The following is a 13,479-nucleotide window of genomic DNA, read 5'->3' on the forward strand; positions in this document are numbered from 1 at the left end:
ACCTGGAATACTGCACACAGCTCTGGTCTCCTCGACATTAGAAGGACATGGAACTGTTGGAGCAACTCCAGAAGAGGCCACGAAGTTGCTAAGAGGACTGGAGCATCTCCCTTATGAAGACAGGCTGAGGACGTTGAGGCTGTTCAGCCTGGAGAAGAGAAGGTTGCGTGGAGATCTCGTAGTAGCCTTTCAATATCTGAAGGGCCTCCAAGGGAGCCAGAGAGGGACTCTTTATTAGGAACTGCAGTGACAGGACAAGGGGTAATAGGTTCAGACTGAAGGACGGAAATTAGGCTAGGTATTAGGAAAAAGTTTTTTACTGTGAGGATGATGAGACACTGGAACAGAGCCGGGTTGGATGAGGCTTTGAGCAACCTGGTCTAGTGAGGAGGTGTCCCTACTCATGGCAGGGGGCCCTGGGACTAGATGATCTATAAGGTCCATTCCAACCGCTAAAATTCTGTGATTCTGTGATACTCAATCTGAATGTAAAAGGAGGCTAGACCCTGATCATCTTAGCTCTGCCCTCAGCTGTAAGGACTTCCCCAATCATTCCCTGAGCATCATCAAATCAGGATATCATTCCTTGACTTTTACGTAGTACCTTAATCTGCTGCATATCACTCTATGACCTTTAGTCTTTCTACCAGTCCCTCCAGTATTTTCCCTATGTATGCATAAGTATGTTTCTGTGTTTAATGCTGTAACAGTCACCGTATTAAGATGAATTGATTAGGAATGGCAAACTGTTAAGTTCTATGAGCACATCAGATAAATATGCATGCTGAAATAGCAGTTGGCTTCTTATATGGCAAACTAATGACTTTAATAACTCCTTTTGAAAAGACTTAAATTCACTTCTGCTTTTCTTTCTTTTCTTCTCCAGAGCAAGTTGGTGCACAAGTCATTTTTGTGTGGTATGTTTTTCAGATATGGAGACAAGCGAAAAAATCCAGAAAAGTGGAGTTCTTCAGGTGTTTGCGAGTCTGTTGACGCCACAATCTTCCTGCACAGCAAAAGTAGCTAACATCATAGCAGAAGTAGCCAGAAATGGTGAGGTTTTCTACAAGAACTTTTCTGCTGGAACATCTTCAGTTTTTCACCTCACTTGTCAGTATGTTTTACTTCATTTATGTTTTCATTTTATAGATTAGACACTTCTCATGTCCCTCCTTTTCACTCTTTTTGTTTTGTCATTTTTTTTTCTCTGCTTTCTATTACAATCAAAACACCATTTAGCTGCTGGAATTTTTTCAGCTCTTACTTTCGTGATATTTAGTTTCTAAGACAATAGACTAATTCATTGGACAGAAATAGCACACCACTAATGAAATGCATTTCTATATAAAATACATGTAGAAAACGACGTATACCATTTGTGCAGCTAGTTATTACAGCACTAGCATGTATGCAAGTAGTTCAGGGATAGTAGATAGTTTCTTTGGTCTGAGATTTGTGATAAGATTATTACCATTATGAGGCCTTTGATAACACAACAAAAACAGTTACTCCTACCTAAAGAGCATTATATGTGTTAGAGTAAGAGCCCAAGGTCCCAGATGAGAATCAGTGGTCCATTTTGGTATGTATTTTACACATACAGAATGTAAGATGTAGGATATAGCCAAAAACTATATTTGTATTTAGAAATAATGATCTTAAAGCTCACCCAATGCCCTGTTGTCCCAGCCAAAGAGGCACAGATTGCATTTGGGGCTTTGCTTCTCCAGACACCAGGCAGAGAAAAGCAGGATGCCTCCTAACTGCTGTCCTGGCAGCCTTTTCTCTCTCCCTTTGTAAACTCTCATGTTCATGCCTCGTCAGGGAAAGGGCTGCATTATTCCTGACTGTTTCCACATTCCATTTCCACCTTTTCTTTGGAACTGCAATACTGTAGCTTCATTCTGATAGCCTCCAACCAATTTACTGATTTTTGAGACAATGTGATATATGGATATTCAGAAACAACACTAACAAGAAAAGAAAATTAAAAAAATAAAAAAAGATTAGTTTTAAAGTGTTAAAATTATTTAGATAAATAGCCAGTTAAAAATGTAAACATAGAAATTTAAACTTAGAAATGTTTCAGAATGATAGATATTTATGCAACCTTATTACATCAGTTTGTCTATACTTAATGATTTTATAATAAGTATATTTAGACTATCAGTCAACCATGTGTCCTCACATTTCATCCTTTTAGCTCCTACCTGAGGAGGGAAAGTTAAGAATAAAATCAGTATTCACAACAGCTAAACTGATTACTATGTATTGTTTCCTGAAGGATTCTGTTACAGAGCATTTTAGCTGGTATCTTTCAAATCTGAGTTAATACATTAAATGTCTGAGTATTTTTTAATATATTCTTTCTCCATACAATTTTTAATTGATGTTATGTGCACACTCTTCAGAAAAGCTGGCATTTTACCTGATTCATCATACCAAATAGCTTTTGTCTTTTTCTTAGACTCATTAGCAGGTGTCACTGGGACCTCTGTCAGCCAAGGTTTAAATGAAGGTATTCAGAAATTATTTAATGTGCCCAGTGCTTTCAAGACCGAGATCATCTGGGTGTTTCTCATTGGATTCTAACTCTACTGAAGTAGTTGTTTAAGAAGGATAGCAGGGAACACCTCATTTGGCTTCTGTTCTTTTCTTTGTTTTCTTGCAAAAGTATACATGAGTTTAATGCTTATAGTGCACTGGTTTTCAACAAGCTTCAGGGCACTTTGAGAAATGTTATCAACATCCTATGGATAGTAGACATTAAACCCTGTCAATTGAACTCATTTCCCTATGATCATGCCATACAGCTCTGCCAGAGCTGGGAGTAGAGCCTCAGACCATGGGAGTTACTGATAAAAGAGCATCTTTTCCTTCCCAACTTCTTATTTTCCCTTCACATTCCTCTCATCTGGTGTTACACACACACAACTGGTCACATCAAATCCTTCTACTTGCCTTAGTGGTTTTGCCATGTTTGATCTCTTCCTTTTCACCTTATTGTGCTGTTGCCTCTGTTTCACCTTTTCAACTCGCATGACTCTTCCTCTTCCTAACATGAGCTCATGGTAGTCTCTCCTATTTTAAATATCCAAACACACAAAACTCCCTTTAGTCACTCTTGACTCTCCAACTACAGCCATTTCCCTTTCAACTGTGAACATGCTGAAGGCTCAGATGCACTTGCTACTTGGAGTTTCTCTCCCCACTGTGGACCTTTTAAACGCTGTTCTGAGGTCTTTAGTGTCCTGTTCTTTGCCAGATATAAGAATGAGCACATCTTGATTACTGTGTCCAGTTCTGGGCTCCTCAGTACAGGAGGGACATAGAGCTCTTGAAGCAGGTCCAGCAGAGGGTGACAAAGATGATTAAGGGACTGGAGCATCTCTCTTATAAGGACATGCTGAGGGAGCTGGGCCTGTTCAGCCTTGAGAAGAGACAGCTAAGAAGAGACCTTAACAATATATCAGGAAGAACTTCTTTACTGTGTGGGTGACTGCACTGGAACAGATTACCCAGAGAGGTTGTGGAGTGTTCCTCGCTGGGGATATTCAAGAACTGTCTGGATGCAATCCTGTGCCATGTACTCTGGGATGGCCCTGCTTGAGCAAGAAGGTTGGACCAGATGTCCCATTGTGGTCCATTCAAACCTTACCAAAGTTTACCTGTTCTGTGATTCTGTTGTAATTCACAACAAATGAAAAACTTATTGACCATTTCCCTATTACAATACTACATCTCTAAACAGTGCTCTGTAGTAAGCTATGAAATAACACCTACTGATGTATCAGGTGGTTCCTTCTATAAACTTCATTAAAATGTGCAGCACAGTGTCTGCCTAACTATAACTCCTTCTGGAGACGAGCCCTGTATCTCTCTGACACCAGGATAATTCTCAATGACTTGCTTGGGAATGAAATAATACTTTGATTCTCTGTGACATAGCAGGAAGTAAGAACAGAAAGGCAGAGAGCTTCCCAGTGGATGTCCCTCTACCTTTCCTCCCATGGTGTGCATCAGCTGTGGAAAGCTACAGGCCGTTGGGCTCACATAATCTCTTGTATTTCTCATTCTTTCTTTTTCTGTTCCTTTCCTTACTTTCCAAATAAAGAACCTGTTATTGAGCTTTAATTATTTTTTATTTTATTCTTCTCAAAGCTTTGCAGGAATTCTAATTAAGGGAATCGAGAGTTAAAAAATCCTGCTCTAGAATGTCAGTTTTAAGTCATCTTTTGTGTTATTTAGTAATTCTAATTTATGTTGAATTTGTTGTGAATTCACTTTTCCTTTCAGCACTTCTTTGTGATGCTAAAAATGTGCTCAGTCTGAACTATGTTAAAGTAGCTTCCATGGAAGTCAATTAAATACTCTTAATTCCTTCTAAATTAGCAAATAATGGAAAGAACTAAACCTAAATCCTGACTTGGGCTTATTCTCTAGTAATCTGCATGTGAACTTACATTGTTTGTCTATGCATGTGTTTGGTCCCACAAAGGCCCAGTTGTCATGCCAGTGTAACTAGAATTGATGAAACTGGCAATAGCTGGCTCACTTTAACAGGCTTTGCATTTTTTGCAGAATTTATGCGGAACCCATGTGTGGATGCTGGGCTGATCCCTCCCTTGGTGCAGCTGTTAAACTGCAAAGACCAGGAAGTATTGCTTCAAACAGGACGTGCCCTGGGCAATATATGCTACGATAGCCGTGAGTGTTGAAATAGGCTGTATTTTGTAGATGGTCTTGTCGAAGGGAGGGGAGTGTTTTGGTGTTCTGTACGTAGTGTACTGGGGGTCATTTTCCTCTTTTCTTGATTTTTATTTATCACATGACTCTTCTGATTATATGGGGAATTGAATGTCACACTTGCATTATGCTTTTGTGACAGAAAGATTAAAAAACCTGTTTCAATATTGTGATATAACTGGATATAAAAATAGATAAGATTTGTGATCCTGGGTTTCTGTTTTTTAAAACACAGTTAAGTAGGTTTTCAAAGAGCAGGTGCTACATATACAGAGATATAAACAGTTAATTTTTCCTCAAACAGAATATCTTGGAAAGGAACAGAGTCAGAAAGGCATATTCATATTCTATCAATCTCAAAGCTGTGTGGAGCTACATATGTGGCTGAAATGATGCTTCAGCTATGTTGCTGATTCTCAAAATTCTTACGTGGCCAATCAATTGCTCCAAGATTACATACTGGTATTTTTCCTAGTCAGGGATGATGAAGAGTGGAGTTTGAGGCTTTTTAGTTTTTTATAGGCACAATAAATTTTTACACTGCCAAGGAATTGAGTTTTGAAATGCATTTGTGGCTTCATGTGCTGATTACATGCACAGATATGTCATTTGCAAAACCAAACCAGTGGTTTCAGTGTTTTGAAAATGTAGCCTCATTATCCCTTACTTTAAATATTTTTATGAAAGCTTGTGCACAATAAATACAGTGCAGAAGGAGAGACACCAGGAACATCTACTTATGCACATGAAGGAATTAGAAAGCTATGGATGTCTGCAGATGGGAAGTGAGATGAAATTGCAAAAGCATTTTGTTAACTTGAGATTTAGTGCCTTTTTTCATATGGCAAGAAATTTTCTGCATACTATGTTGCATTTGCTTGAAGTTTTGCTATTCTGAATACTGTCTGTTGAAAAAAAAAAAGAATTATTAGTAGCCTTTCTCCTTGCTATGTTTTTTATCTGAGTTTGGAGATTTACATTTTATATTGTTTTAAATTGCCTTGCCTTTGACCTCAGGGAAGTTAATCATATTTTCCATGCTGGCATTTCCATTTACAGACAACTACTGCTTGAGGATGTTAATGTATCATTCTTTCATTTAGGATTTTCTTTAAGGTGTCCAGTCAACTGAACAACTGCTTCCCGATGGAAACTTCAAGTAGAAGCTGTTGAGATTTTTATAACCTAAGTTATTTATTATATTTTATTTCAGGATCATGTGTGACATAAAGGTCACTGCCAGGTGCCCTGGTTTATTTCATATAAGTAAAATCTATGCAACTATTCATGTCCCTGTTGTTCAGCCTACATCTTTTCATGAAATACAAAAAGGACACACAAAAATGGTTTTGTACTATCGGGTGTTGTTGACTACTGCTGGCTTTTACAGTGCAGGATTTATCCAGTACAGAAAAGCTGTATTACATGCCGTGTGTTCCCCTTCTGTGGAGCAAAGCTGGCACTGATAAAATCTACAGTAGGTAGTGATGTGTTCTGTGTTCTGTGTGTTTTGCCATACACTGTGGGAGGATAGTCACTGCCTTCCCTGTGTATTTGAATAAGCTTAATGAATAAAAGGGAATAAAATGTTACAGAAATCAAGATTATCATCTTGGATTTGAGTGGAAGAGCCTATTTACAGGACTTAGTTACCACACCCACTCTATGTGACATTATTTTGTATGTTAGCATAATGTGTAATTATCATACAGCTACGTATCCTATCCTAAATTCTTGTTTAGGACAAACATTTTCACTTTGCCTATCACTAGAAAATTTAATATATTTCAATTTATTGCTATTGTTTTTCCCTAACAAAAAGCTGTAAAGTACAACAAAGACAAGATGTGGAGGCCAGTAGTTCTAATAAAAAATTTTATATATTGATAGTATTTTTCTTTGCAATTGAGACAAAAGCAGCTGTTACCTTTCTGATAATTAGGGCTCATGTAAGAACTTGAGATACTAGTAACTATATTTGATATAACTAGTAACTATATTTTACAGTGTACATGAGCCTTTTTTTTACTTCTACTGCCCATGTAGTTATAACATGCAGTAATGAGGAATGTTTTTAAGTTCTAAATCAATGTTAGGCTGAAACTATGATATAAAGCCTCTTACAAAAAGCAGTCAGAGCAGAATGGCTAATTTTGCTGTAGACAAAGCCTAAAACTGATTTTCTACCATCAGCTCTGGCAGTTAGGGTGTTAAGCTAAAGAACAGCATTATACAAATTGCAGCTTGTGATAACTTCCTGAATGACCTGGTGGCTAGTACACCTCAGCTCTCTCTACTGGCTTCTTACCCAGTAGACTGGGAAGACTGGTGACTTGACTCACATGACTGACGGCGTGTTTGTGGGGCAGGGAGACTGAGACCACAGTTTTCAAGTTAGGCCTGCTTTCTTGCAAGACCCACGTGAGAATGTGGGAGAAAGACAAAACCTGTCTAGCTAGGTCTCTGTCCTTCTCTGACACCCCACACACCAGTGTGGTTTGTCTAGATGAAAGATCAGGCCAACCAGATAAATTTTATCAAGATTTTTAATGGAAGATGATGCTATAGTAAATTAGCATTATTTTCTTAGCTGATAATAGCCTAACAATATTTTTATCATTAAGTTTGTGATGCATATGCTATCTTAATCTCAGTGATCTTTCCACAGATAATTTGTTACACACTTCAATTCTGAACTGATTGACAAACTACTCTCCTGTGTTTTCTTATAGCCTTGAGCACACAATAGAGGCTACCATAATTATACTATAAAAGTGATCATTCTAAGAGGAGGTGAAAGGCTAGGATATTTACAGCCTGATCAGTAGCTGTACAGACTAGAGGGAGTCATTCTGATTGACTTCAGATGAGATTAGATTAGACTTTTACCCATCAGAAAATAATTCCTTCTTGCTCTTTAGAGCATCCACATATTCTGAGGGCTAGCTCTCCATATATTTTGTAACAGAATTGAAAAATTTCCCCATCCTGCCCTTCCATAATATTCATATTAATGATATTGCTTAGGGACCTCCTTGGGAAATCTGAAAGCTATTGCATTTTGCACCACAGCCTTGTTTCTTCATGAAACCACCAGCCTGGGTCCATGTTCCTAGCAACCATGCTTCATGATATAAACAGCTATAGAGTTGGAAAGAAGCTGGAAACACCAAGTTATTCTATAAAACCTCTCCTCTGACAGCTGCTTAATTACCTTTCTCTGCAGGAAATTTACTGGATCCTTTTCTCATTTCCCAAGCTGTACATTTCTTTGTTATCTACAGTCTTACTTGCATTGGTAGCAAGACTCCTAGCTGAATTTCAGCAGTGTGTCATTTCATATAAAGCCAGATCTCTCTTGATCTCAGCCTTAACACCAGAAACATGAACAGTATCCCACATCTTAAAATGATCTTAGACATGCTATAAATTCTGTATACTCAGCTGCCCGTCTTATAAGGATGTACAGACGGCTCACAGAGATCTGCTAAGAAAAAGTACAAAAATAATTATACAGGAGATAAGATTAATTCCAGGATCTAAAGCAGAAAAACAGACACTTTAAACATACTGGAAAGAAGTCAAATTCAGTTTTCTTCAAAAAACAGCATAACCTTTTTCATTACCACATGAGAAACCAGCAGAATCCTAGAACACAACCAGTGTTGATAACGACACTCTACTGGTTAATCATTTTTATGAAGGTCACCCTGATTCATGCAGCTAGGCAGCATCTTACCACAAATTTTCATCTATCATTTTACTAGATTCTACCAATTGCAAATGTCATCTACTAAGATGTTTCCCAAGAAGTACCATGAAATCGAGGCCAGAGTCTTTAACTTGTTGCTTGAAGGCTGAGTGTTTTGTTTGCACCGAATTAAAATTCTAGATTTTGACTGTACAGTAATAGTGCTGATCCTTAGACCCTTGAGATCTGTCCTCTCAAGCATGTAACAGTGTTAGAAAACTATAGCATTTTTCTGTTGGAAGTCCTTGATCGTGCAGTATTTTTTCCAAAGCTCTGCACACAAAGTATTGCATCAGCTAGAAACTAAGTATACCATATGTATGCCAGCACATGCTTTCTCAGTAATATTTAGTACTTATCAGCAATTAATCATGAATGTTCTTAGGAAGCTGTTAAACAATATTATTCTAAATTGATTATTTTATAGCTGGCCTAAATGGAATCAGAATGATAAGGAAGTCTTCCTAGAGTGTCAGAAAAAGTCATTCAAGAGGTGATACAAAACCTGTGAATTCTCATTCTCGGGCTATCGCTCTTTTTTAAATTTACAATCTAAATATTGGCTCTACTGAAACAAGTGGCAAAATTCTCATGACTTACGCCAAAATTTAACGGACGCCCCCACTGGAGTGGGAGGGGAGAACCCAAAACCAAATTTCTATAGATATGCAGCTTTTCCTTTCTTTGAGAGGAAGGTATGAGACCTAATTCTCTGTTTAAGTAGCATAGGTATGATAGGTCTTGCTTATTTTCTGCAGGGTAAATACTTTTCCTCTTCCTTTTTTTTTTCAGGAAGATTATTTGAATACGCATAATAAGTAGATCACAATTCTGTCAGTACAGGTACAAAGAAAATAATATCTAGGAAGTGAAGCAATTTTTTTCTGATTCTGTACTTTCTTCCCCTCCAGCATTAAATTCGCAGTCTGTAAAACTTGTACATTGCTCATATTGCAACAGACTCAGAGACACCTGTTTAATTAACAGTCAAAATAGAAGACATGGACAACAAGAAAAAAAATTATATGGGAGGTGTTTACAGGATCTTAAAGAAGGTCATGAGCAGACTTGGAAAGAAACCCTGTTTTATTTGCTAGATGTTGCTGCCACCTCAAAAGTGAGTTAAGGATTCAGACTTTGCTTAAAGATGCAGCTATTTCTTCATACTTCAAAGCTAAACAAAGTAGGAAGAGAAAAAACTTGGAATTCCCAAAAACCCCCATTCTTATCAGAAAGAAATGCATTTATAATTTCCGTAACTGTAAGTGAGCAACCCAAGGTGGTTAACTCCCTCTTCTTTCAATTCAACCTCCCTTTTCATCTAATTTTTTAACTTTGCCTTTTAAGATACTTGAAATTTTTCATATTTATAGATAACTGCACAGTCACATGTTGTTGCATTCAAGCCCCTCAAAAAACAAAGCTTGTTGGTTAAATGTCTCAACATGGACAAAGTGTCTAGCTTATTCTGCTTTATTTGCAAAAGTAGGCATTATGTGACTAGAAATATCAACTGTCATTAAATCAGCAATGATAGAAAATGACAACTGAATACAATGGAAAACAAGAAAGAATCTGTTAGTATCTTGCTAAGCATTGCTTTTATGTAGTTGGAAAGTGTTTATTAATTGGGGTTTTTGTTGAGCTTGCAGACATCATTATTCTCCTTTTAACTTTGTGTTCTAATATAGTCTTAATTATATAATTATAGCTTCTTAAATAATACTGGAGAATATAATTTTGTTGTTCTCTCAGATCCACTTACGCAGATTTTTGTAACACTGTGCACCATGCATATATTGCATTGGCCAAGACTTAAAGTTGTTTATATGATAGCTGCTCAGGCATCTGCTTGTATACAGCATTTCATATAGTGTAATAGCAGCACAGAGTTAACATACAACATGCAAACGACTTAAGTTCAGTTGCATTTGTCGTGTTCATATCTAAGGAATACTGTGTAACTCTCAGAAACAGAAGCTGGACATTACTGGCAAAGAACAGGATTGGTCACATCACTTAATGGAGTGAAGTTCTTGAACATCTTAGCCAGGGGACCAGGACTCTGTTTAGGTCAAGGAGTTTTGTAATATTGTTTATACCCTAATACAGCCTAGAGACAGTGCCCACCAGAGGAAGTTGCAGCCTAAGTATTTGGCAAAAGATGGTGAGGAAAGAGTTAGGTAACACTACACATACTAGCGAGATGATTAGCGTTCGGAACACGTCTGTGTATGAACAAAGTTGGTCTTTAAGCCTCCTTGATCCAAGACTGCTGTATGCATGGTTAGTTGTCCAGCCAGCAGGATGGCCTGAGGAGTCAAGATAGATGCCTTGTCTACAACAGCATTCACATTCCCCTGAAAAAGAGTCACTTACCTGAGACAGTGTCCAGTTTATCAACCTCATCTTGGCTTTGCTTGGCCTCTTGAGTGCAGGCTGTTCTGCAGTCATAGTGCATTGCTACTTGCCCTCCAGTCAAATCAGTGGATTGCCTTCTGCTAGGGAAGTAAAACACTTATAAAACATGACACTTTGCTGATCTTTCCCACTCTTCCTTCAACCTTTCAGATACATGAATCTTCTAGAGGTCAACTCCTCTGTGCTGGCTGCATACTAAAAAGCAGCAGTCCACACATTGCTGCTTGGAGCTGCTTTAGAAGGCTAGGTCCTCTCATTCCCCCCAGGCTTCATGATTTGGCTCAAACAGCACTGGCCCCAAACCCAAGACTTGCCCTAGATTTCCCTCGGTCCCAGGTCCACTTACTACATTTTCACTTCTTTGAATAATTTTCTGTCTTCCCAGGGTCTAGTAGGATCCACTAATATGCTTTATGGCAGATTCTTTTGGGTTTGTTTTCCTTTTTCCTTTCTGGGTTTTTCCCAACCTTCTCCAAATTCCCACGGGTTGAACACTTTCTGAGACTGACCCTCTGTCTGCTTTGGTGGAGGCCCAGAGCTCCTTCAGATAGCAGCACCACTCTCACACCATACCAAGCTTGCCAAGCTCCTTTCAGCACCAGCCAGCAGCGTGCCCCTGTTCTGCAGCAGACTGTGACCATGCCATGCTCACTTCACACCCTTGTTCTTGGAGAGTTTGAAGCTGAGAAACAGTATTGCATTCCAGGCCTGGGAGTGCAAATTCTAAATGAATTGTGGTGTGCAGGTTTATTCTGTTATTAGTATGAGGTGCTGTAAATGCCTGTTTACCAGTGTAGAAAAACTGCCTGCTGCTTTAATGCATAATTAGATTTCATGACTTACTTCATACTGTATGAAATAGTAAGCGTAGGCTGACTCTGACTTAGGCTGGCTTCAGCTCTGACTTACACTCTCATAAACCTAAAGTAATTTATTTGACTGCAATGGAATTACTAAGGAGTTTCATAGAGTTATAAAATCAACTGAAGAGTCTGCTGTAAGCTTATTGCTCATGAAAAGGAAGGCAAAGGGAAGTGCTACATTCAGCTTTGAGGGCCTTTACCTGACTTTTGTGTATCTAAGGAGAACATTCTCATACTGGTTAGCTTCTCTAATTTCAAATATAATTCAGTAGTGGTAATTATTACACTCTAATTACACACTGGAAGTATCCTTGGAATCCAGAACAAATGACTTGCCAATACTGAGACTGGTGGTATTGTATGCCTCCTTGTTTGTGTTACATTTAGCAATTAACAACAATTAACCATGTTACAATGTAATGTTGTGACAGAAATGTAACATTTCTGATGTTACATTGAAATCTCAGGTCCACTAGTAGAATTTAACTGGAAGTGAAGTACTGAAGTCTTGAACAGTAAACTCTTCACTGTTCTTTTGTCTGAAATCAGAAACACATGATTTTACTCATATTTATCTGATGTAAGAAGAATATGACAAACAAGCAAATTTTATTGAAACTAAACTGTGAAGTTGAATATGGTTTGCATTTAACTGCTGTCTCAGCATAATGGAGTTTGCAATACTGACACATTTACTTTTCCCTTCAAACATTCTGTCAAAATCCTGACTCTGTAGACAAAAGAAATCATGAATGAGATTAGAGCTTGTTGGCATTGATATCATATGATCCATGCAATGAACATGTTATGAGAAGTCTACTAAAAAAACCACCTGGATACAACATTTAAAAATTGTATTTGTTTGTTAGAATAAACTAGTTTCATAAGAGAGCTAGTACACTGCTGCATCAGTTTTAGCCAGCAAAATTGCTGGCAGCAGTTTTATCCATAAAGATCAACACTGCCTATTTCCAGTCTTTGAAGAGACTGTATTAAAAGACAATGTTCTGTTAGCATTTCTAGTTTACTGTTTACAAATTTATTATTTTAGCAATTAATCTAGTGGAATAACTTAGGAGACAGTACCCTCAATGCTCACCCTTAGGGCTAAGGATAGTTGCCAGTATTTTAAGATGAGCTGACTACAAGACTCTTGTGTTTATCTCTGAAGCAGGCATAACTAATTCAAGATTAGTTTGTCTTCATACAGCAAAACTTTTAAGAATATATTGTGCTTTTCATCAATAAGCAAAAAAAAAATAAAACAGTACTTCTGGTAATGAGAGTTTTGTAATTTCTGAAGGAATTAAATAAAGGAAAATAGAATTTCAGTACAAGACAGAGCAATCCCAAAAATGATCTTTCAAACTAGTAAAACATTAGTCTCAAAATACACTATTGCTGTGTCTTGTCCCTTTTCAACAAGTGCACAGAAGACATGGGAAAAGCAGCAAACAATATAATGCAATATAATCATGTGAAGCTTACTTTCCTTGAAAAATAAAATTAATTATGCTCCTGTGTGTTCCCTAAGAGGGTTGTAGTCTGTAGTCATGCAGTCAGAGAATTGATGGGGTCCAGAAACCAGAGACTAAAAAGCATACACAAACAGATTGGAGAGACAAAGTAGGATCAAGTATTGAATGACAGTATTGTATGAAAAGTTTTAATCTTACACTGTTCAGACAGGAAAATAAA

The 13,479-nt window shown here is 37.7% G+C and overlaps 1 protein-coding gene across 1 annotated transcript in view; it reads left to right on the forward strand.

The window, feature by feature from the left end:
* Nucleotides 1-930: 930 nt before the first annotated feature.
* The window catches only part of RAP1GDS1 (RAP1, GTP-GDP dissociation stimulator 1), a gene marked incomplete at its 5' end in the record, with an annotated part of 43,892 nt that continues 31,343 nt past the window's right edge, over nt 931-13,479 (forward strand). Inside the window, 2 exons of the mRNA XM_009074104.1 lie at nt 931-1,053; nt 4,582-4,707. Of these exons, the coding sequence (XP_009072352.1) occupies nt 931-1,053; nt 4,582-4,707 (249 nt within the window). The remainder of the gene's footprint in view (nt 1,054-4,581; nt 4,708-13,479) is intronic.

This window comes from Acanthisitta chloris, unplaced genomic scaffold (genome assembly GCF_000695815.1).
Source record: "Acanthisitta chloris isolate BGI_N310 unplaced genomic scaffold, ASM69581v1 scaffold20764, whole genome shotgun sequence".
Lineage (NCBI taxonomy): Eukaryota > Metazoa > Chordata > Aves > Passeriformes > Acanthisittidae > Acanthisitta > Acanthisitta chloris.